General features: G+C 40.3%; 1 protein-coding gene across 1 annotated transcript; it reads left to right on the forward strand.

The window, feature by feature from the left end:
- The first annotated feature begins 1494 nt into the window (after positions 1-1494).
- CBLL1 (Cbl proto-oncogene like 1) lies at positions 1495-23272 on the forward strand. Its single transcript, XM_049783328.1, has 6 exons — positions 1495-1509; positions 10219-10386; positions 13525-13625; positions 14524-14607; positions 16660-16733; positions 19821-23272. The coding sequence occupies exons 1-6, from the start codon at positions 1497-1499 to the stop codon at positions 20854-20856; spliced, it is 1476 nt and encodes a 491-aa protein (XP_049639285.1). The 5' UTR covers positions 1495-1496; the 3' UTR covers positions 20857-23272.
- Positions 23273-25255: the final 1983 nt, after the last annotated feature.

Here is a 25255-nt window from a genome sequence, read left to right on the forward strand (position 1 = left end):
CAAAGCGTGCTGCAGAGAATATCTTCACTCCCCACACTTGACTTGCAATCTTGGCCCGGTGCAAACATTTTCCTAACAGGTCCCCCCCATCACCCCTCTCCTAGTGATCTGCAAGGCCGGGCAAGGGAAGCGTGGATAACCCCAGGTAGGGATGTCGTCACCGAGGGACGACGAGAATAGAACCCAAATCCCTTGACTCGAGCTTGTGTTTTCCATTAATTGTGCTCCCTCTCCACTCATCCCAGAGCATCCAAGTGTGCAGGCTGCCGAAGGAAGCGGACCCCGATGCGCCAGGTCCGAGAGGTGCAGCCCGCCTCCGAGGTGCCCCCGCAGCCATCCCCGGGCACTTTTGGCTGGCGCCAGGCCGAGGACCATGAAAGCCGCCGCAGCCGCCGTCGCCAACCCCTGGGACCGAGAGCTGGAACTAGGTACCGCCTGTTGTGCTCACTCTTCTTCCTCCTTTCGGGCCTTGCCTTCCCCATCGCGCCCTTTGCGGACGCCAGCCCTAGCGCACTCTTCGCTGCTGCTGGTGGTGGGGCCCCCCTCCTTTAGCCCCTCAATACTGCTTGTGTCTCCCTACCTCCCCCCGCTCCCCTTTAGCCTTGCATCCCCCTCCTTAAGTGTTCTAGCGCTTCGATCGCTTTTCTAGGAAGCAAAACATTGTAGGTGCGTTTTAACGGTTAGAAAGTTAAATTAAAAAAAAAAAGCAACGATGAAAAACGGGAGAGGGGGCGCATCTGCGTGGGTCGATGGGAGTCGGGGAGTCACAGCACCAGGCACAATTTCCAAGCAGCCTTGCTCTCGAGCGGGAAAAGCACTACCCTTTAGCTCCAATATCCCCGGGGCGAGGTAACCTCTCCTTCGGAGGACTCGAGCCAGCCTGATTTCCCCGGGAGCGCGTGTTTACACTTTGCGAGCGAGCCTGGGTGGAGCCGACCGACTTGGACGGACTCCGGGGGATATTCCAATCCGTTACTCCACCCGCCGGAGTGTGTTGGGGCCTGCCCAACGGCCGAGCCTGCGCAGTAGGGTCAAGTGAGCCGCCAGGCTCAGCGGACTACAAATCCCAGAAGGCAGCGCGCCGTGTGTGTGGGGGGGGCGAAAGCGAGGGGGGGCAGCCGCCTCTCCAGCCACCATTTCCTTTCGCCGAGCTCCGACCTCCTCATCTATCTCCTCACCCAGTCCATTCCCACCGATTTCTTTTTCTACCATTCAAAGCTATTTATCCCCCTTAAAGCGCATGAAGAGAGGCCTCGGCCATCTCGCGGTGGAAACTTTTCGGGGGTTCGCTCTTTCTCCCGCTGCGCAAATTATGCCTGACTTCCTCCCCGGAGTCGGGCGAGTGGACGCGGGAAAAGGAAGCCCGGGGAGGCCGAGGCCGGGCCTGCCGGGGCGGACTTCCGCCTCCACGCGGGAGCAGGGAGGGAGTGCGCATGCGCCCCGCGCGGCGGCGGCGCGGTTGACTTCCGCTCCCAGAGTGCCCCGCGAGCCGAATCATGGATCACACTGGTAAGGAGGCGGAGGCTCTGGGGGGTCTCCCTTCGTGCCCCCTCGGCCGGCCGGCTAGGGGCTGGTCTCCCTGCGGGCAGGGGGCAGTTCGGCGCGCTCTACGACGCTGGGTGTTTGTTGCAGAGAGAAGTCCCCTCGATCTCTCCCCGGACCAGGCCAGGGCCTACTGCTTCCTGGCCTACCTGCCGGGGTGCTACCCGTTGGCCTCCTGTGCCGGCTGCCCCGGGCGGCTCGGAGACCTGCTGCATGCATCAGGGCTGCAGGAGGAGGCTGCTGGGGGCCACCAGCGGGCGCCTTTTTCTTTCTGGCCCTCAGCTGATAGGAAGTGGCCCGAGGGGGTCTCTTTGGTCTCCCTCAGCCAGCCCGAGTGGCGGGATGCCCCGCCCGGGCTCCGCTCCGCATGCCTGTGGGTGGGTGGGGTGCTGGCACCTGGTTGGAGGCATCCCGGTGCCCTGAAACCGGCTCAGCTCCATCTGCTGGAGTTGAAATGGAAGGGGTTCGCTTTTTTGGGGGGAGTCTTGTTTTGCAATTTCGCATTTCTTTTTCTCTTTTCGTGCCCTGGTGTGTGAGCATGGAGTGCGTCCCTGCCTGCCTGCCCCCTTGCAGTGCGAAAGTGCTGCGCGCGGTTCTTGCTGACCAGTCGTGTGCCCGGGGCGGGAAGTTTTTTTGCGGGACTTTTCTACCTGCCCCAAGTTCCTGGCGCTCCCGGGTGCAGGTTTTTCTAGGAGCCAGCCGCGTGCGCGCCCGTGCGCGGATGATCGGGAGGTGCGCAGAGGAAACGAAAGGAAGGAGGGAGGACTGGGAGATCAGGGGCATTTACAAGCGGCTCTGGCGGTGGAGAGACTCCGCCGCGGTCTCATTCTGGAGGGACAGAGATTGGCAGCCTGAACAAAGGCGCTGTCTGAGGTAGGAATATGTAAAGAAGGCGAGTTGGCCGCAGCTTTGCAAAGGGAACCACAAATGGTACTGCAAGATTGGGACACAACCTATGTAAGTGCAGTGTGAAGCCAACCAAAGAGGAGGATTTTTTTTTTTTTTTTTAGTTTGGTTTTTGGGCCACACTCGGTGGCTCTCAGGAATACTCCTGGTTCTGCACTCAGAAATTACTCCTTGCAGGTTCGGAGGAACAAATGAGATTCCAGACATCGAACTTGGGTCGGCTATATGCAAGATAAATGCCCTAGCCCCTATGCTATTGCTCTAGCCCCCCTCCCCCATTTTTAAATGCAAATAGGTGAGGGGTTCCACACTCCAGTTATTCAGCCCTGGGAAAAGGATATGGAACGGGACCGTCGCGGGAAATAAATCGGGTCAAGCTTTCAGGAAGAAAGAGAAGGATCGGGAGCTTTCCACCTTGTGTTTCATCTGTCCGCTCCCTAAACCTACAACCCTTTATTAAATATAACTGGGCAGAGGCTGAGAGGAGAATGCAGACAAAAGACTTATCTTTAGCTATTTCTTTCTAGGTATGCCTTTAACTTGTTATAAGGGAGGAGCAGGAAGCCAGGGTAGTTATTTATTTTGCATAAAATAAGTTGTAATCCTTGGTGGCGCGTACCATATGGTACCCCAAGCCAGGGGCGATTTCTGAGCGTATAGTCAGGAGTAACCCCTGAGCGTCACTGGATGTGGCCCACCCCCCCCATAAATTACAACAATAAAATTTGTTGTAATCCAACAAATAGGTTCTGTAAAGAAGCTAAGTGGGAGGTCAAAAGACAGTGTTAGAAATGAATGCAAGAGACTTAGTGAAAGTGGCTTGGTCTAGTGAAAGAGGTATTGGATAGAACCAATAACTATATTTATCAATACTCAAATTTACTGATGGTTCAGTTATATTAGAGGTGAGATACCTAGGTTTTTGGTTTGAGCAGCTAGTCATTGACTAAGTTTGGGGAAGACATGTTAAGAGTAGATTTAGGGGGCCCGGAGAGATAGCACAGCGGCGTTTGCCTTGCAAGCAGCCGATCCAGGACCAAAGGTGGTTGGTTCGAATCCCGGTGTCCCATATGGTCCCCCGTGCCTGCCAGGAGCTATTTCTGAGCAACGCCGGGTGTGGCCCAAAAACCTAAAAAAAAAAAAAAAAAAAAAAGAGTAGATTTAGGGCGACCAGAGAGATAGCACAGCGGTAGGGCATTTGCCTTGCACGCAGCCAACCCAGGACAGACAGTGGTTTGAATCCCGGCATCCCATATGGTCCCCTGAGCAATCCCAGTAGCGATTTCTGAGTGCAGAGCCAGGAGCAACCCCTGAGCGCTGCTGGGTGTGACCCAAAAACCAAAAAAGAAAAGTAGTTTTATAAAAAGTAATATTCTCACATACCCAGGGCATCTATCTCCAGTCTCAAGAACATTAATTCTAAATATGAACACATGTTCATTGAAGAGCTTAGTATGAAAGCTAAATTATGGAAACATGTTTGATGATAGAGAGTGGGTAAAAAGCATGTAGTAAATGTATGCAATGAAATACTACATTGCCATAAGATAAAATGAAATCATGCAGCTCGCTGTAATTGTATGCAACTGGAGGGCAGCATGTTAAGTTAGCAGGAGAATGATAAATAGCGGTGATTTTACTCATCTGTTCTGTGTGGAGAAACAAGGGAATGAATAGTATCAAGTGATAACAAGCCCTCATTCATGGATTACAGAACTGAGAATGCTAAGTAAGGGGTGAGTGGTAAATCATCAATGAAGTGGATGGGAAGTGGTATGCCTATATGGTCAGGTGTCTTATTTTGCTAGGCTTGATATGATGTGATTGTGTACTTAAAAACCATAAGAAACAAATATAAACAGGTGCCCCAAATGATAATACTTAATTTTGGAAGAATGAGTGTTCTAAGGGGACTTGTGGGCTGGGGGTTAGGAACTGGTCTTGAGACATTGATGGATGTAGAGTTGGAACATTGATTACCTGAATTTCTTATAATTTTTTTGTTATTGGGTCATACCCGGCGGCACTCGGGTTACTCCTGGCTCTGCACTCAGAAATCGCTCCTGGCAGGTTCTGGGGTGGGGGATCATATGTGATACTGAGAATCGAACCTAGTTCAGTCCTGGGTTGGCCCCGTGCAAGGCAAATGCCCTACTGCTGTGCTATCGCTCTGGCCCCTGAATTTCTTATAATTAACAGTATTGTAAATCATAGTCTCTAAATAAAAATTGGGGTAAAAATAGATTTTTATTTTCAAGAATTTAGGTACTGAATTTTGGAATTGCTCAGTATGAATGTTTATCAGACATGCTAGAAGCAATTGCCAAATGGTGATCTGAGGAAGATAATGGGCTGAAAAAAATGTTTAGTACAACAGAGTACTTTAAGACATAAAGGCAGGTGAGGTTCCTTAAGAAAAAGAGATTGGTGGTGGGAATGTTGCACTGGTGAAGGGGGGTGTTCTTTATAAGACTGAAACCTAATCACAATCATATTTGTAATCAAGATGCTTAAATAAAGATATTATAAATAAAAAATATAAAAATTATTTAATTATTAAAAAAAAAGAAAAAGAATAACAGAGAAGAGGGCTCAGAACTAGGTTTTTTGTTTCTTGTTTTTGGGCCACACCCGGTAATGGTCAGGGGTTGCCTCTGGCTATGCCTCTCAGAAATTGCTCCTGGCTTGGTGGCACCATAAGGGATGCCGGGATTCGAACCACTGTCCATCCTGAATCGACTGCTTGCATGGCAAGCGCCCTACCACAGTGCTATTACTCTGGCCCCTCAGAACTAGGTTTGAATTTGGAAATTACATAGAATTTACATGAGCCGTCATTTTAAAGTAGGTAGCATTTAGCACTAGCAAAATACCATTTGACCCTTCGGATTTGGGAGTCATCAGTTTCAACAGTTTAGAGCAGGGGTCTCAAACTTGCGGCCCATGGGCCGCAAACAGCCCTCTGTACAACATTTTGTGGCCCTGCCCTAGAGGAATCTTTTTTTGTTTTGTTTTGTTTTAGTTGTTTGTTTGGGTCACACCCCCCAATGTTCAAGGCTTACTACTGACTTTGCACTCAAGGATCACCCCGACTTTGCCTCCTGAGGCCCCCAAGTAAATTCAGTTTGAGACCCCTGGTTTAGAGGATGTTAGCAGATTGTAAAATGGGTGGGTATATACCAGTTTTTTTTCTGTTTTTTTTTTTTTTCCAGTAGTTTCTTAAAATTAAAGCCACCTCGATGTACAAATACTCAATAATGAGCTCATTACATAAACCTCTGGTATTCCTTCTGTTTAGTGGTAACTTCTTTTAAGGTTTTGTCATTGTGGTTTCCTATCAAAATAGCCCAGAGTGCCTGTACATTGATTTCTAATTATAAATCTTGTTATAGATTTTCATGAATTCACAAGTGTGAATTTGAAACCCATTTAAATTGCATTAAAGTCTTTAGAAAGTGAACATATGTTAGTTATTCCCGTAATTGAAGATGTGTCGTGACATCTTAGATGTCAAGAGTGATTTTAGTATAGAAATTGTGACCATGGGGCCGGTGAGGTGGTGCTAGAGGTAAGGTGTCTGCCTTGCAAGCGCTAGCCAAGGAAGGACCACAGTTCGATCCCCCCCTCTCCCTGGCATCCCATATGGTCCCCCCAATCCAGGGGCAATTTCTGAGAGCTTAGCCAGGAGTAACTCCTGAGCATCAAATGGGTGTGGACCGAAAAACCAAAAAAAAAAAAAAAAAAGAAATTGAGACCTTTCTTGAGGAAGCTGTCAGTCTTCAAATATGCAAAAATGATTGATTGTTCTTTTTTTTTTTTTTTTTTTGGTTTTTGGGCCACACCCTGTGACGCTCAGGGGTTACTCCTGGCTATGCGCTCAGAAGTTGCTCCTGGCTTCTTGGGGGACCATATGGGACTCGGGGATCGAACCGCGGTCCGTCCTAGGCTAGCGCAGGAAAGGCAGTCACCTTACCTCCAGCGCCACCGCCCGGCCCCTGATTGATTGTTCTTGAGGAAGCTGCCAGTCTTCAAATATGCAAAAATGATTGGATGCTTATATTAAAATGATTATAAATAATCATAAAATGAAGGCTACATTTTATCATAAAAAGTACTCCAAGAAAATCTCAAAACATTTATTTTTCATTCTAATAATTAACACTTAATTGTAACCTAAGTTTTATAAAATGTCTTTGGCTTTAATTCAAAATGAAATTCTAAATTAATCTCCACAGTGGAACATTTGTATCAAGTCCCGGGTTAAAAAAAAAAGTCTTTAAGAAACTAATATGAGAGTGTTACTTCATTTTAAAGTGAATTTACATAAATGACATGTTCATTTTAGTTCTTATTTTCTCTATAATATCCAAGAAATTTTGTGGTAGGCCTTTTGTTTTTAGTACATATATCTAGAAGGGAATTGTGTTTTATATCCTTATTCTTTTTTTTTTTTTTTAAGTTTTTGGGTCACACCTGGCGGTGCTCAGGGGTTACTCCTGGCTGTCTGCTCAGAAATAGCTCCTGGCAGGCACGGGGGACCATATGGGACACCGGATTCGAACCAACCACCTTTGGTCCTGGATCGGCTGCTTGCAAGGCAAACGCCGCTGTGCTATCTCTCCGGTCCCCTGATTTTTTTTTTTAAGGACCCATTTTATGTTTTGTTTTATATCATGTTCAGAATGAACATACAAATGTGATTTAACTTGTTTCTAATTCTAGTAGCAACAGAGGAGGTTACTATCTAAAATTTGGCTTTAGTGAATTGAATGTGGCTTTTATTGTCATTTGCGTTATCTTCAGTAGAGGTGATTAATTCTACCTTTTTTAATAGCTTATTTTGTTCAAACAATGCTTTAGAGAGACTAGAGAGAATAAAGGGGTTGTGGCACATAGCTTGCAAGTGGCCAATCTGTAGTTGATCCCTTACACCACATAGATCTTGGAGTATCACTGAGATGGGCCTTGTACCTCCTGAGTAACATGCTGAAGGCTTTGCCCAAAATAGATTTGCTGAAGTTAAATATTACCATTTTCAAACCTCAGTTTATTATCATTTCCCTTGTTTCTATTTTTTTAAATTAGGTAAATAGTAATTTTTTATTACCATTTTTTATGTTGGTTTAAACTTCAGAGGATGAATGTCATTACTCTTGACATTTGAGTTAAGTTGTAAATACAAAAAAAATTCTAAATTTTTTAAATAGAATATTAAGAACTGGGCCCGGAGAGATAGCACAGTGGTGTTTGCCTTGCAAGCAGCCGATCCAGGACCAAAGGTGGTTGGTTCGAATCCGGTGTCCCATATGGTCCCCCGTGCCTGCCAGGAGCTATTTCTGAGCAGACAGCCAGGAGTAACCCCTGAGCACCGCCGGGTGTGACCCAAAAACAAAAACAAAAAACAAAACAAAACAAAACAAAAAGAATATTAAGAACTCAGTCATATATATTTAGAAGTGTGAGTACATGTTCTACTAAGTAGACTAGTGATTTTTTGTTTGTTTTTGGGACACTCCTGGTGGTGCTCAGGGGTTACTCTTGGCTTTGCACTCAGAAATCATTTCTTGATTGGGGTACCATATGGGAATCAAACCTGGGTCGGCCGCATGCAAGGCAAACACCCTAGCTGCTGTGCTATCTCTCCTGCCCCAAGACTAGTAAGTTTTATGACATTTCTGAGTTCTTTATAGAAAACCTATTTTATTCAGGTAAGGCTCCTTTATCTTGCATGTAACATACAGATACTCCTCGCTTAACGACCTGTTTAGTGACCGCTTGCACTTACGACCATTTTCTTCACCATTATTTTATTTTAAATATCCTTTTTCCATCTTGTACACTCTACAGTACAGTACTGTGGTTTTTGGTGCTTTAATGTACCTACTTTACTAAGTTTATGTTCTGTAATACATTGCAGTACTGTGTGTAAATTACACAACCTATGCAAATTAAACAAGTGGAAGTTTTCAGTTTGATCTTTCTCGTTATTTTATTTATTCAGAATACTGTGTTGTCAAGTACTATGCATATACTGTACTACTGTATCAGTAACATGTAGTTCCTCACTTACCGCCAATTTGCTTAATGACCAAGTGGTTAAAACGCGAGGAAATCACTCCTGGTAGGCTCCAGGGACCATATGGGATACCGGGATTCGAACCAATGACCTTCTGCATGAAAGGCAAACGCCTTACCTCCATGCTATCTCTCCGGCCCTATCCAATGATTTTTAAAGTTGCAATCCAGACCTTCAGTTTTTTTTGTGTGGGTTTTTTTTTGTTGTTGTTGTTGTTTTTGTTTTTGTAATCACCATGATTACAAACATGATTGTAGTTGGTTTTACTCATGAAAAGAACACCCCCTTCACCAGTGCAACATTCTCACCACCAGTGGCCCCACCCCTCATTCCTCCCCCACTCCCTGCCTGTATTGGAGACAGGGATTCTACTTCTCATTTTTTTTATTTTTTGGGTCACACCCGGCTGCACTCAGGGGCTACTCCTGGCTCTATGCTCAGAAATAGCTCCTGGCAGGCTCAGGGAACCAGATGGAATGTAGGGATTTGAACCACTGTCCTTCTACATGCAAGGAGAACGCCCCACTTCCATGCTATCACTCTGGCCCACTTCTCTCATCTTTGTTTTTTGTTTTTTGTTTTTTTTGTTTTTTTTTTTTTTGGTTTTTGGGCCACACCCGGCGGTGCTCAGGAGTTACTCCTGGCTGTCTGCTCAGAAATAGCTCCTGGCAGGCACGGGGGACCATATGGGACACCGGGATTTGAACCAACCACCTTTGGTTCTGGATTGGCTGCTTGCAAGGCAAACACCGCTGTGCTATCTCTCCGGGCCCCACTTCTCTCATCTTTAACATTGTCATGATAAGTTATTTCTCTAACTGCATTCACCACTCTTTGTGGTCGTTGGAAATTTTTATTGTCTACTTTTTAAGGGAAGTAACTTTCACTTTGGACCAGAAAGCTTAGGGCTTTCTGCTCTGTGGATGCCTAGTGATGCTCAGGAGGACTTATGTGGTGCCTGGGACACTTGCTTGCAAGGCAAGATTCCATGTCTCAAAAACATTGCTTTAGGTATTTAACTCAAATAGAGCAAATAGTACTTAAAAGTCTATCCAATAATTTTTTTTGGGGGGGTCACACCCAGCAGCGCTCAGGGGTTACTCCTGGCTCTATGCTCAGAAATCGCTCCTGGCAGGCTCCAGGGACCATATGGGATGCCATGAAAGGCAAACACCTTACCTCCATGCTATCTCTCCGGCCCTATCCAATGATTTTTAAAGTTGCAATCCAGACCTACAGTTTTTTTGTGTGGGTTTTTTTGTTGTTGTTGTTGTTGTTTTTGTTTTGGCCACACCTGGAGGTGCTAAGATTTTACTCCTGTCTCTGCACTTAGAAATTGCTCCTGGCAGGCTCGGGACCATGTGGGATGCCGGTTCTGCTGCATGCAGGGCAAATGCCCTACCGCTCTGCTATCACTCTAGCCCCATAAACCTTCAGGTTTTTTTTGTTTGTTTGTTTGTTTTTTTGGTCACTCCTGGCTCTGCATTCAGAAACCGCTCCTGGAAGGCTCGGGAGCATATGGGATGCCGGGATTCGAACCACCGTCCTTCTGCATGCAAGGCAAATGCCCTTCCTCCATGCTGTCTCTCTGGCCCCAGACATTCAGTTTTTGATAATGTTGGATAAGTTGCTTTAAGATCAGTAGCAGATATTATAAAAAGCCTAAAATAATTGAAATTTTTCCTTTAATGCAGACAATGAGTTGCAAGGCACCAATAGTTCTGGATCATTGGGTGGTCTTGATGTTCGAAGACGAATTCCGATAAAGCTCATCTCCAAGCAAGGGAACAAAGCTAAGGCTGCACCTCGAACTCAAAGGACTCTAAACAGGATGCCTGCAAAGGCTCCACCAGGTGATGAAGGTAATTTGTTTAACAGGTTCAAAAGTCCTTATGTATCTGATTACACAATCTATAAGATCTTATAGCTATTTTTTAATCTTTCCTACTCTTTTTGTTTGACTTATGTTGTACTTTTCTCTGCCTTTATAATTATTTTTGGTTTCACTTAGTGCCTCATTGAAAGTAATACTACCTATTTGTTTAAGAAAATCTATTAAGAATTTTCCCATTTCCCCAATAATTCATCTTCCGAAAGATAGTCTCTTTTGGAACCATTTTATCTTTTCTTTCATTTTGGGGCCACTTTGTGGTACTTAGGGGCTACTCCCTGAGTACTTGGGTACTATGTGTTCGTAAGATGTCATTTAAGAAAATAGGTATAGGTATTTCATTTATGAATATATCATAATTTAAGTGCTAGCGCTTATGTGCTAAGGACCATCCTGGCAGTGCTTGAGAGGGCAGTGTTAGGATGTGTTTAGGCACACTCCAGCCCTATGTATCATGTCCTTGGCTGGTTTATTGATTTTTACAAGTTCCTTTAAGGCAGGGGTCTCAAACTCCCGGCCCGCGGGCCGTTTGCAGCCCTCCTTACAACATTTTGTGGCCCTGCCCTAGAGGAATCTTTTTTTGTTTTGTTTTAGTTGTTTGGGTCACACCCCCCAATGTTCAAGGCTTACTACTGACTTTGCACTCAAGGATCACCCCGACTTTGCCTCCTGCAGCCCTCAGGTAAATTCAGTTTGAGACCCCTGCTTTAAGGTGATAAATAATTGTGTATATTTCTCATCTTTTTAATTTTGTAACATTTTATTTAGAGAAACTTTTGGGTTCAGTGTAGCCTCATACCTTGTTTTTCTTATTTCATTGTCTTAGATTTTATAACATCTTTCATCTTGAGTATAAAATATTTTCCCACTTATCTCAAGTCAGCAACTTAGGGCTTATTGGCCAAATCTAGCATTGTATTGTAAATAAATTTTCAGCTATTCCGCTCATTTATGTTCCATTATTTGTGACTTTTTCCACTGTCATAGTATAGTTGAGTAACTTTAGGAGACCATATCCTAAAAAATGGACTAATCTGGTCTTATGGAACATGTTTGTGGATATATATTTGATTATTAAAGGTTTGCTTTTACTATGATCTCTGAACAGCTAGTTGTTCCAGTTGTTGAATAATCTATTATATCCTGTCGAAAAAGAGTTCCATCCTTTCATTTGGAAACGCTCCATAAGTATATGTTTCTATATTTAGATTATTGTTTCTTTTTATTGTAGGATTACTCTCCCAATTTAAATAAATTTGTGTTAAGGCCTGTGGCTGTGGTAGAATGTATGCTGGCACCAAAACAACCAAAAACCCAAACACATTACAGGTATATTTGGTGTTGATTATAAATTGTAATAGCAGCAACATAGAGATTACCTGTTGCAGTCTCTGTAACCTGGGTCCTAAGGTTTGACTTGTTTTTTTGAATAATTTCATTTTAAATTTTGTGTAGTAAAATCCAAATTCTCAATGTAATGATGTCAAACAGTGCACAAAGCCAAAATCTTGATTCTATACGTTTCCTCTCAGTTATGCCTACCTGAGGGAATATTTAGTTTTTCTTCGTAGATAAAACTAAGGTTGAAGGTAATTCTCGAATACTTGGGTTATTTTTAAATTTATCTTTATCATTTGGATATAATTGGTTTAAATCATTTTTCCTTAGGTACAGAGTTTTGTGTGGTAATATGTAATCTGTCTATACAGATACTCTACTGATAGGTATACAGGTTCAACTACTCAAAAAAGTGAGCGTGTGCTTCTGATTTCCTTGCTTGCTGTCCTATTCAACAATTTCTGGGGCCTGGTGAGGTAGTACAGGAAGTAAGGTGCTTACTTGGCACTCAGCTGATCCTGGTTTGAATCATTGGGCTGTAATTGTATATGATCCCTCAAGCACTGCCAAAATAAGCCCTGGGCATTGCCAGGTGCAACCCCCAAAATAACCAATAAAACGTAGAAAACAATTTTCTGAAATTTAGATAAGTAAGGAATTTGGCTTTCCTTATTTCGAATTTTAGGAGACACCAGATCTTATAAGCTGTAAATGGGCCATGTCAGATTTAACATGTTGAGAACATTTTTTTAAACTCGATATTGTACTGAAAATAATTAGTGCACTTGAATGTCTATGAAACTTTGAACAGTTCTTGCATTACTCTGTGAGTGTGCGTGTCTGTGTCTGTGTCTGTCCTTACACAGGTGCTGATTTTTAGCTGTGTGGGTAAAGTTAAAACTTCTGTGCTTTGGCTACTCTGTTTACCCAGTTCTAGGGGCCAAAAGAATCATGAGAAGCCTGGCACCTTGGAGGGATATATTTGTCTTCTCAGCTTTACTCTAGGTAATTGGATTCGACCTAGAATCTCCATTAAATTGTCCATTGGTTTTCTGTTCTTCTGTATGAGATAAAAGGCTTACTCTTAATTTTTAATCTACACAGTTTATGGAAAATTGAGGTCACTTGATCTTCATTTTGTCTGAAGTTTATTGCTAATGATTTATTGATAACAATTTAGGGGAAGAAACTTAGAGTTTATAACTTCTTCCATAACTTTCATTCTTTGATTAACCAGGGAGTGATTTTAATTGAAAAGTTGAAGTTTGGATATTCGCAATGTTTATAAAATCAGACTGTTTAAAAGTTAAAAAAGGAAAAATGATTTAAATTCTACCCAATTCTTTGTTCTCATTATATCCTTTTGGCAATAAAATAATTCTCTTGTAACAACCACTTTCATTGCTAGGGTAGGTATCTAGTTTGTGGTCATTATTTTAAAAAATTGCAAAAAGAAAATGTAAAATGTAAAAGAAATTGCAAAAAGTATAATGATAGTGAACATTTTATACTAGAATAATCAGTGAATTATTAAGTACTTGAATATGAGCAAAAACATCTAAAATTTGTTTCTGACATTGCCGCTAATCCATGTTTTGGTTTCCATGCTGCAATAGTCTTAAAAATTATGAAGTAAGAGAGTTGGACTAAATTGCCAGGATCACATCTAGCTGATGTTTAGTCTTGATTATCTTGTTTGTGATGTATATGTATTTCCAAAGTGAAGTTTGAAATTTGAAAAATACTAATAATGGATTTTTTTTACCCCCAGAAGGGTTTGATTATAACGAAGAAGAACGGTATGACTGTAAAGGGAGTGAGCTCTTTGGAAATCAGCGAAGATTTCCCGGACATCTTTTTTGGGATTTTCAGGTATAATTTAGTCTAAAGTATTTTATTAAAACAAGTAATTGGACCCGAGAGATAGCTCAGCGGTAGGGTATTTGCTTTGCATGCAGTGGTTCGAGTCCTGGCATCCCATATGATACCCTGAGCCTGCCAGGAGCGATTTCTGAGTGTAGAGCCAGGAGTAACCCCTGAACGCTGCCGGGTGTGACCTAAAAACCAAAAACAAAACAAGTAAACATTTTATCAGAGCACTGCTGAATATATAGGGATGGTATGAATTTTTTTTGTAGCTTTGCCTTTTAGCACACCAAAAAAAAATTTAATGCCCTCTTTCCAAAAATGAGACGGAGTCAAAATTACAGTAAAATGAACTAAAATCAATAATCATTGGCACATAAAAGAATCTCCGGGCCCGGAGAGATAGCACAGCGGCGTTTGCCTTGCAAGCAGCCGATCCAGGACCAAAGGTGGTTGGTTCAAATCCTGGTTTCCCATATGGTCCCCCATGCCTGCCAGGAGCTATTTCTGAGCAGACAGCCAGGAGTAACCCCTGAGCACTGCCGGGTGTGGCCCCAAAACCAAAACCAAAAAAAAAAAAAAAAAGGAATCTCCAAGATAAGAAGCCTTCAGATCTAATTTTTTTTTTTTTTTTTGGTCACACCCGGCAGCACTCAGGGGTTCCTCCTGACTTTATGCTCAGAAATCGCTCCTGGCAGGCTCGGGGGACATATGGGATGCCGGGATTCAAACCGATGACCTTCTGCATGAAAGGCAAACGCCTTACTTCCATGCTCTCTCTCCAGCCCCAGATCTAATTTTTTTAATCAACCTTAAAAATATTCATACAGCATATTATACATCATATCACAGATGTAATTTTTAGGAATGCTTCAAAGAAATTTTAATTATGTCATTTCAACAGATAAACATCTTAGGTGAGAAGGATGATACGCCAGTTCATTTCTGTGACAAATGTGGATTGCCTATTAAAATCTATGGACGAATGGTAAGTATTACAGTTCTGTTTTTTAAAACACAAACATTTGTATTAGAGGTAGTATTTTGAAATTTTAAGTGGTTTCTTTTTCTTTTAACTTAATGGTGAGCTGTGACATTTAAAATAACTATGAAATATCTAAGAGAAGTTTCGTTACAATATTTGGTAAAAATCTTAGTAAATTCTTGAATTGCTTGTGAAATATTAAGAAAACTAACATTTGAAAACTAAATTTCTTAGGGACCTTTTGTGTATTAAGTATATATTTTATCATTCTTACTGAGGTACTGGATTTGCTGCAAATTATGCTTTTCATGCATGCATCATTTTAATACTGCACCATCACCAGAGTGCCTACTTAGGGCCCTCACCATTGTCCTGTCCTACCAGTCCTTAACAGCTACTTTCTTCCCTACATAAACTTAATTCTGGTAGACAATATCTTTAGTTCTAATGACTAGTCTTTTGTTGTTCTCTTACTTCGTTTCTTTCACATATGAGAGAGTTGTTTGTTTTTTGAATTGTGGAGGTGGTGACACACTTACGCACATCTAATGCTAAACTCCTAAAATTTTCTAAATATAATTTTTGGGGAAACTTTCTTATTTGAAGAAGTCAGTTATTTATAATGAACTCTGCTATTTTTGTTTTGGGGGATTTGAGGTCACACCAAGCGATGGTCAAGTCCTACTATTGACTGCTACGATGTCACTCCTGGAGATGCTCATGAGATCACTAGGTCAGCTACATGCATAATAAGCCCCTTAAACCTCATACTGTTTCTCTAGTTGCAAGGCTATAATTTTAAATATAGAGGCTGAAGAGAAGTATAGGGGTGAGGGCATTTGCTTGCATGTGGCCAACCACACTTTGTCCCAAACACTGCATGGTATCCTGAGCAAAGAGCCAGTTTTCCCTGAGTGCCACCAGGTATGATCCAACCTTTTATTCACGCTCTGTCCTCCCAAAACTACAACTAATTTTGGCCATCTTAGTTCTAGCCATTATAGTTACTTTCAGGTATAGTAATACTGACCCTTTAAAAATTAGTTTTACATACCTGTTGTAAATTGTTAAATCACCATGTCTACTATGGTAGGGATCATGGATTGTACACTCTTTCTTTGTTGCATAATATGGCAAAATAATAGTAATGGGTTGTGTTTTAAAATGACCTGACATACTTTTTCTTAATTTAAAGTTTCAGGGGTAATTTTGCCTTTAAAAATTTTTTTTTTTTATTTTGGTTTTTGGGCCACACCCAGCATTGCTCAGGGGTTACTCCTGGCTGTCTGCTCAGAAATAGCTCCTGGCAGGCACGGGGGACCATATGGGACACTGGGATTTGAACCAACCACCTTTGGTCCTGGATCGGCTGCTTGCAAGGCAAACACCGCTGTGCTATCTCTCCGGGCCCGCCTTTAAAAAAAATTTAAACACCATGATTACAAACATATTTGTAGTTGGGTTTTGGGTTTTCACCAGTGCAACACTCCTGCCACCAGTGCTACCCCAACTTCCCCCTCTTCCCCATGTCTGTATTTGAGACAGCATTCTAATCTGATGATAGTTGTTGGTGTAGTTATTTCTCTAACAGTACTCGCCAATCTTTGTGCTTAGCTTCATATCATATGCTGGTTCTTCGTTCCAGCTCTAATCTCTATCATCTCTGGGTATTGGTAATTTCGCCTTTATTAAATATAAGAAAAAAATTTTTTTCACTGTGTTTTAATAGTTTTAAGATGTTAAGATTAAAATTCAGTTGCCAGTTTTCTTCAGAAGCTTTTAATCAGCAGGGACTCAGGTGGAATTCATAGGGTTTAATACTTCCAGAGAGTATAAGCAAGTCTGGTATTTGGGGAAAGGGCCAAAGTTTTCATCCCTTTCTCAAAGGACTTTGTGGCTGAAAGATTTATTTAACTGTTGTTTTCATATAATACTAAGTATTTGTGTTAGCAGTAGTTTTAAAGAACCTTCTACATCTACTTCATGATACTTTCTATTGTGTCTTACGGGAATGTTTTAAGTTTTATTATGCTTAATTATTGTCTTTGTTCGCAGATTCCTTGCAAACATGTTTTTTGCTACGACTGTGCTATATTACATGAAAAAAAGGGAGATAAGATGTGTCCAGGGTAAGATCATTATATATATTTTTTTGGTGGGGGGGCCACACCTGGCAGTGCTCAGGGGTTTACTCCTGGCTCTGTGCTCAGAAATCCCTCCAGGGATTGGGGGACCATAGGGATGCTGGAAATTAAACCCTGGTCCATCCTGGGTCGGCTGTGTGCAAGGCAAACACCCTACTTCTGTGCTATCACTCTGGCCCCAAGATCATTACATTTTAAAATAAAGTTTGTGATAAATTTAAAATTTGTGTTAGGTTCAGAGTATGTTATAATCCAGCTACAACAAACATGTAACCTTTGGTGTTCTCCTTAAGATAGAACTAGGTAGTCTAGTTCAGTTTCATATATGTAAAGCAGATGCTCTCCCATTGAGACTCCAATAGTTTTAAATTTTAAATTGGCCAAAATGTCTAAACAGGTGTCTCAAACTCAATTTATCTGAGGGCCGCAAGAGACAAAGTCGGGGTGATCCTTGAGTGCAAAATCAGTAGTAAGCCTTGACATTGGGGGTGTGTGACCCAAACAACTAAAACAAAACAAAACAAAACAAAAAAAGATTCCTTTAGGGCAGGGCCACAAAACATTGTACGGAGGGCTGCAAACGGCCTGGTAGGCCGCGAGTTTGAGACCCCTGGTCTAAGATATGTTGATTATCACAAGATTAGCATTACATGGATCCAAAGCAATAGTTTAGAGACAAGGGCTCCTTACAAAGTGACCAACCTTAGTTTGAGTCTTGGCATTGTCTATGGTCCCTCAAGTACCACCAGGAGTGTGATTCCTGGGTGTAGAAAAAGGATAAAACCTGAATACCACCAGTTGTGTTCCCCTACCTTGAAAAAGAAGAAAACAAAGAACATTATAAGTATGCCTTTGCTCCATCCCCCAGAATTCTTGGATTTCTATGTTTTATCATTTATTATCTGTATGGAGCAATTTTATTCATTGATAAAATGGGTCTATTAGTATCTACCTCCCTGATTTATTATTATATTATGTGTTCATATCTGTAGATGTCTATGTATTTTCATTATATGCCATGTACTCTATCTACAGATAGTAACTCTTAACTATTAGTTATGTATCATAATCAGTACATGTCGTTTTTACTCTGACCTTCAAATTTGATAATCTTGAGTATATTTGAGAGCATTATCATAGCATAAACTCATTAAGTTATGAAAAACTAGAAGTTCTGGTTGATACTGATCTGTTTGAAGGTAGTTTTGAAGAATCGAGGACAAACCTGAAATTTTTATATCAATTTAGAGTTTCTGACAGCCTAGAAAATTCCCCAAACTAGGTTTGTTGTATTTCATATAGCTTGCATTTGAAGTTATCCTAAGATTTATAATACTGGTGTTAATAAGTTTATGGATAATTGTATAGGATGATTTGCTTTTATGGCATAGGAATATGGGAATCATTGTATTTTTATTACACTTTAAATTTAACTGATTCTCTCTAGATTTTTCATTTAGAAGTGTTAGGAAATCAAAAGAGTATATTCAGAACTATAGAAATTGTTCAAAGGTACCAACTATGTTAATATATATGACTAAAAGAAGTTAAAGTGGAAATGAGATGAGTTTACACTAGGAATATTGTTTGACCCAACAAGCTATAAAAGTTTTATTTACAGACATTTTTGTTTAAAAAGGAGGCAGGACAATCTTGTTTTGTCTTTTGGAAGAATTTAAAGGAAATGGAATATTAAGATAGTATTTTCCTACGTAAAATAACTGTCAAGGTTGGATCGTGGCATTTATACTATAGACTTTAAGGTCTTAGTTAAATCCAAGAAACTAAAGGAGTCTTACATTTTAATCACAAAATAATCTACTTTATCAAAATTCTTTTATAACAAAATGAAAAAGTTAAATAGAAGCAAATAATGTAAACTTTAACTAGGAGAGAATAATCAGTCTGCCATCAGTAGATAATCAGATTCACATTTAAGTAAGCATTGGGGCTATTCCTTAGAGAAAAATTTCCCCACTATTCAGACCATTAACTACTTCTAGGAAAATTATGATACCAAAACAGCAAAAGTTTCATCTAAATGGAATGGGCCAATCAGCTGATAAACATGAATTCACCTTTGTGATACTTTCTATTAGTAAATTTAAATTTGTATGACAATTCAGAAAGAATCCTTCCTTTGATAGTCATGGCTTGAATTTAAATTGCTTACTATTTATTATAAGAACTCTGATGATTAGGTTGGTCTCATTTTTTATTTTTTTATTTATTTTTTTATTTTTTGGTTTTTGGGCCACACCTGGCGGTGCTCCTGGCTGTCTGCTCAGAATAGTTCCTGGCAGGCACGGGGGACCATATGGGACACCGGGATTCGAACCAACCACCTTAGGTCCTGGATCGGCTGCTTGCAAGGCAAACATCACTGTTCTATCTCTCTGGGCCCGGTCTCATTTATTTTTGTATTTCTTGCAGTATATTCCAGTTACCTTGTACTTAGTATTATTTGCCCAGAAAACACTTACTACTCAAAAAATAATGTGTACAAGCTTGAATTCCTTGAGTATGATAGATCCTTTGGATTGCTGTTCTAGAATTTTTTGCAAATACGTACAAAACATATAGACACTCTATTTGAGAAAAATACAGTTCTTGGGAAGAAAAAGGCTTTTCTGAAAACTGTTTGTTTGTTTGTTTTGGCCACTCCTGGTAGCACTTGGGTTACTCAGGCAGGCTCAGGCAGGGATCAAACCATGGTCGGCTGCATGCAAGAGGAACACCCTACGTGTTGTGCTATTGCTCTGGCCCCTGAAAACATTTTAATTTTTTCTTGTATTAAGAATTCTGAGGTAGAGGTGTAGTGTTGGGAGATTTCTGAGGATGAAAATGCTAGTGTTTAATTGTGGATAAGACAATAATAATGTAGGAAGGATGAAAGTAAATATAACAGTTGCTAGTTTTTGCAATATGAAAAAAATTTATGTATGTAATGCTGTGATTACATAAGCATTCTTTGAAATAAAGTGATTTTTAAATATTAAGTAATATTGTGATTAAGTAGCATAATGTTTATGTCCATATTTAGTAAACCGTTTTTACCTCCTTTTCATTTAGCTGTAGTGATCCTGTGCAGCGAATTGAGCAGTGTACAAGAGGTTCTCTCTTCATGTGTAGCATTGTTCAAGGGTGCAAGAGAACATACTTATCTCAGAGAGACTTGCAAGCTCATATCAACCACCGCCATATGAGAGCTGGGAAACCTGTTACGCGTGCTTCACTTGAAAATGTTCATCCTCCTATTGCCCCACCACCAGCTGAAATCCCTGATCGTTTTATAATGCCGCCAGACAAGCACCATATGAGCCATATTCCACCAAAGCAACACATCATGATGCCACCACCTCCTTTGCAACACGTGCCACATGAGCACTATAATCAGTCACATGAGGATATTCGTGCCCCTCCAGCAGAATTATCCATGGCTCCACCTCCACCTCGTTCGGTCAGTCAGGAAACCTTCCGAATTTCAACAAGAAAACACAGCAATTTAATAACGGTCCCTATTCAGGATGACTCAAATTCAGGTGTTAGAGAACCACCACCTCCTGCCCCAGCACCTGCTCACCATCATCCTGAATATCAGGGTCAACCAGTGGTCTCGCACCCTCATCATATTATGCCTCCACAGCAACATTATGCACCACCTCCCCCTCCTCCACCACCAATAAGCCATCCATTACCACATCCTCCCCAGGCCGCAGGTACTCCTCACTTGGTTTATAGCCAAGCACCACCTCCACCAATGACCTCTGCTCCACCACCAATAACCCCTCCCCCTGGACACATTATTGCCCAGATGCCACCTTATATGAACCATCCTCCTCCAGGACCTCCCCCACCTCAGCATGGTGGTCCACCTGTAACTGCACCCCCTCCTCACCATTATAATCCTAACTCTTTACCCCAGTTCACTGAAGATCAAGGAACTCTGAGCCCTCCATTTACACAGCCAGGTGGAATGAGTCCTGGTATATGGCCTGCACCAAGAGGGCCACCACCTCCACCACGAATGCAGGGTCCGCCTGCTCAAACCCCACTTCCTGGACCACATCATCCAGATCAGACAAGATATAGACCTTATTACCAATGATAATAGTATTTTGAACTGAAGATATGGTGAGGGGAGAAACTTATGTACAGTCAATCTTTGGAGCTTGGGGGAAGGAAAAGAGCACCCTTACGGAGGTAACTGTAAAACACATAGGCTCTTGTCTCTTAATGGTTTTAAATCTCCACCTTATAATTGATTTTGAGTACTATGCATAGTGTTGAGAAGTGACTTAGTTGAACACAGCTATATTTTAGCAACTTTATTTCCCATGTGATAAAATGACCCAGAGGTGACCATTTGTAAGAAAAATTGAAGACAAATTTTCATTGTTCCAGTTTCCAACGTATCGCTTTTGTTAAACCCAGTGTTTAATTTTTCTTGTGATACATTTTGTTAACCTGTGTAAAAGGATTAAATTACAGTATGGTTGTACAAATGCTATTTTTATGTGAATTTCAGTGCAGCCACTTTTATATAACCACAAGTTTTACCACTAATTTCCCAAAGTTAAAAATAAAATTCTAAAAGTAAAAATCTACTAGATTTTACTGTAAGGCAGACTGTTAAATGGTAGAGAATTAATTACAACTTTAGGCACTGAAATTTTGAGGTATATTAAGCATATTATGCACTTGACGTGGATGCCTTTATATTTGTAGGCAGCCTCAGAAGCACCAAAATACATTGGAATTCCAGTATTAAGACAATTATGCTTGTAATATTAAAAGGCGTTACTAATAATTTAGAAGATGTGGCCAAAGTATTTGACTCTACAGGCTCCAAAATGTTGGGAGATACTGTCACTTAACAATACTTTCATTACTGAATGGATAGCTTCACCTGATGCTCCACACTTACTAAGCATAATTAGCATTTTTATTAGAGCAGTTTTGAATGGTGTTACACATAAAGTGTGTTCTATTCTTGCTTATTGTATTAAGCTACATAGGACTGAACAGACTTTCTTATTTCATGGTAGCTTGATTCTGTACTTGTTTTTGTTGACTGGCCATTTTCTTTTACCTGTAATTTAAAACCTTATTTTTATTCCTTTTATTGGTTAAGGAGCCTAAAATGTGGACTATTTTAGCCTGAAGTCAACAGTGAAGATTACAAATGATTTTTATATTGGAGAAGAGAAGCATAGTAACTAATTTGTGAATTTCAGTGCTTTGTAAGGTGCCTTTAAAGTCAACTTTTGCATTATGGGGCTTGTTATGACCACTCACAGTTTATACAGAACTCATGTATAAATTAACATTTTGGGGATATTATTATATATCCCTTGAATAAACCCCTGTGAAGTATTTCCTCCCCTCTAAAATGGTGCATAATATAAACATGAAATGTGTAGTATGCAGATATCATTTATAAAGTAGTTTGTAGTGTATAAATTTAGAGTATTTCTTTTTGACAAAGGTTTAACAGATTGCTAATTCACCATTATGTTAGGTACAGGCAGAGCACTTTCATTTTAGATAAATAGATGCAAAGTCATCTATGGATTTAGAGTTGAAGTTAGAAATGAGATGAATGCCATTTCAGCCCTTACTAGCTGAAAATAACTCACATCTTTTTTGAGTTGTGTTTTTTTTTCACACCTAACAGTTTAAAAATCTAGTAGTGATGCAATACTTCTAGTGAGAAATTTTTGTATTAGAAGCATGGGAGTGAAATAGAATGAAATGTTGGTAATGAGTTCTTCTATCATATTACTGTAGGTACTTGGACTGATGCAAACTTGATTCCCTTTCTAGCCCCTTTTTAGGAGCTGTTAAAATATTATTGTTAAAAATTCAATACCATTCTTTGTTTCATTTCATAAAAAAAATAGCCCAATTCACTATAAGAGTTTACAAACTATGAAGAACTCACCTGTTTCTATTGAAATTCATTAGAGTTGAAGGTGGTATGAAACCACTTAGCCTATGTATTGAACAAAAAAAAGAATCATGGTAAAATTCCGTATGTTCAAAATTTTTAGGCTTTTAAAAAAAGTGATTTATTTTCAGTTAGGTTTAAGAAATACATGTTAATGCAGGGAGGCAGATCAGATAAATATGTTATAGCAGACAAAATTTAAATGGTGGTAGACTTGAATTCATCCAGTTAATGTTTGAATGAGGGTGGGTGGGTAGAAATAAAATTATTGTTAGTGTTTCTTAAGGAAAAAGATGTGAATCCCAGCTTTATTTCAGGGAAGCCTTTGAAGCTATAATGAATTTAAGTCTAAATTAAATGTATGTATGTTTCATTATATTGCTCTTAAGACTACTGAGGTTGCAGTTAATTCTTAAAAACAATAAAATGGAAGCATAAATACTATTTTGCCTAGATGAATTTTTGCTAACCGTGACATATTTGGGACAAAAAGGCTTTTCACTTTTATGTTAATTCAACCTTTACAGTAAAATTAGATGCCTTTTTTGGAGATTAAAATTTGAAGTTGAGTATAGTATTTCTTTAGTGGCATGTTTGTTCAGAGTTTATTCTAAAAAATTGCAGATGCCATAAATAGCTATACAAGTTTTTGCCATGTATAAACTACTTTCTCAAAATTACTTCTCCAAAATCACTTCTCAAAATCATTATGTAAATACTGTGATCATTAAAATAAATGGAAAAGACCATTGAACATTTTTAGTCATGGTGACTTTATGAGGACATTAGAAGAGGATCTTTCAAACATCTTTGGAAAAAAGCCATATGGTCCTATTTTTCAATTAATTTTTAAAAAGACTTTTATAAGTGCATGGCAAAAGGTCACAGGTAACATCTAAAATTTTTTGTTTTGTTTTTTGGCCACATCTGGTGACGCTTAGTGGTTACTCCTGGCTATGCGTGCAGAAATTGCTCCTGGCTCGAAGGACCATATGGGATGCCCGGGATTGAACCCAGGTCCGTCCTGTGTCAGCCGTGTGCAAGGCAAAGGCCACTGTGCTATCGCTCTAGTCCCCACATTTAAAAAATTTTTTTATAAACTTTTTAAGAGCCATCAAACCATCAAATTATTATATTTTGCTGTTAATTGAAATATGGCATAAATGCTCAAACATACTATCTAACAAGTGGATTTATTTTGCTTCACAGGTTTGTAACTTATCTGTTATATTGTGTTCTAGAAACAAAGCAGAGGGTATATTTAATATATGCATGATCAAATAAAGCAGTATTTGATCTAATAGGCTTAAAAGAGAGATAGTTAAATCAAAACATTTGGTAGTGCTACTAATAAAAGCATTTGCTTTTAAATCTTTTGTTTTGGTTCATACCTCAAGTATTTCATTGTGGGGGGTGGAGGTGGTGTGTACAGAATTGCTAAACTCAGCCTTTTAGTGCTAATTATCTTCCTATTTTTGTTTTTTGTTTGTTTTTGGGCCACACCGGTGCTCAGGGGTTACTCCTGGCTATCTGCTCAGAAATAGCTCCTGGCAGGCACGGGGGACCATATGGGACTCCGGGATTTGAACCAACCACCTTAGGTCCTGGATTGGCTGCTTGCAAGGCAAACGCCGCTGTGCTATCTCTCCGGCTCCTTATCTTCCTATTTTTAAGAATTCGTAGGCCAGATAGAATGAAGATTGACATGAATAAAGATAAGTCATTGTTTTAGCTCTCACTCTTGAGCAAAACTTTAAAAAAAAAGTTTTTTTTTTTAAAAAGTGACATTTTAGAATGTTAATTTATGCTTTGACTTAATATCACATTTGTATTTTAATTTGTAAGCATTTAACTTTCAGTTAGAGTTAAGTTCATTTTCTGTCTTTGTCTTTAAATTTAATTTTTTCTTTGCCTTCAGATTAATGTTTCTTCCTAACTTCTACACTTAAAACTTTATACTTGAAGATTTTTATTCATGTTAATGAAGTAATCTTTTTGGAAAATATGTGATCTTATAAATAAAAGCTCCCCCTTGACCACTATTGGCAGTTGACAGTTTCTTATTAGGGGATGGAGACATAATACAAGGCATAAGGCACATGCTGCTGAATCTGTTTTAATTCCAGAGCATCACTTGGGTTCAGAACATTAAAGCTGCAACTGCAGAAAAATTCCATGTCTCCAGTACCATAGGTAACCTGAAGGACCTCCTTTCCAGCACTACCCTGGTGACCTGGTTAATCTCTGGCACTTTAGTGCTCAAGTAGCCCACATTTGGACCCTTGAGTGCCATTTATATCCAAAAGGCACCCCCCACCCCCAAATACCGCTTGGGAAATCTTCTATCCAGAAAAGCAGACAATTTCTTTCCAGAGTTAAGTACTATAACATTTGTGTTTATGTCTTAAGTTATCAGAACTGTCAAAATGTCTCCTCTAGTTAAACAATCGAATGAAGGGGCTGGAGAGATAACATGGAGGTAGGGCGTTTGCTTTGTATGTAGAATGATGGTGGTTCGAATCCCGGCATCCCAGAGCCTGCCAGGAGCTATTTCTGA

The sequence above is a fragment of the Suncus etruscus genome, chromosome 1 (assembly GCF_024139225.1).
Source record: "Suncus etruscus isolate mSunEtr1 chromosome 1, mSunEtr1.pri.cur, whole genome shotgun sequence".
Lineage (NCBI taxonomy): Eukaryota > Metazoa > Chordata > Mammalia > Eulipotyphla > Soricidae > Suncus > Suncus etruscus.

Bases quoted from the DNA above. Each gene is read 5' to 3' on its own strand.
- CBLL1 (XM_049783328.1), top strand. The intron at 10,387-13,524 runs GTAATTTGTTTA...TTTTACCCCCAG, and splicing joins GGCTCCACCAGGTGATGAAG to AAGGGTTTGATTATAACGAA. The intron at 16,734-19,820 runs GTAAGATCATTA...CTTTTCATTTAG, and splicing joins GGAGATAAGATGTGTCCAGG to CTGTAGTGATCCTGTGCAGC.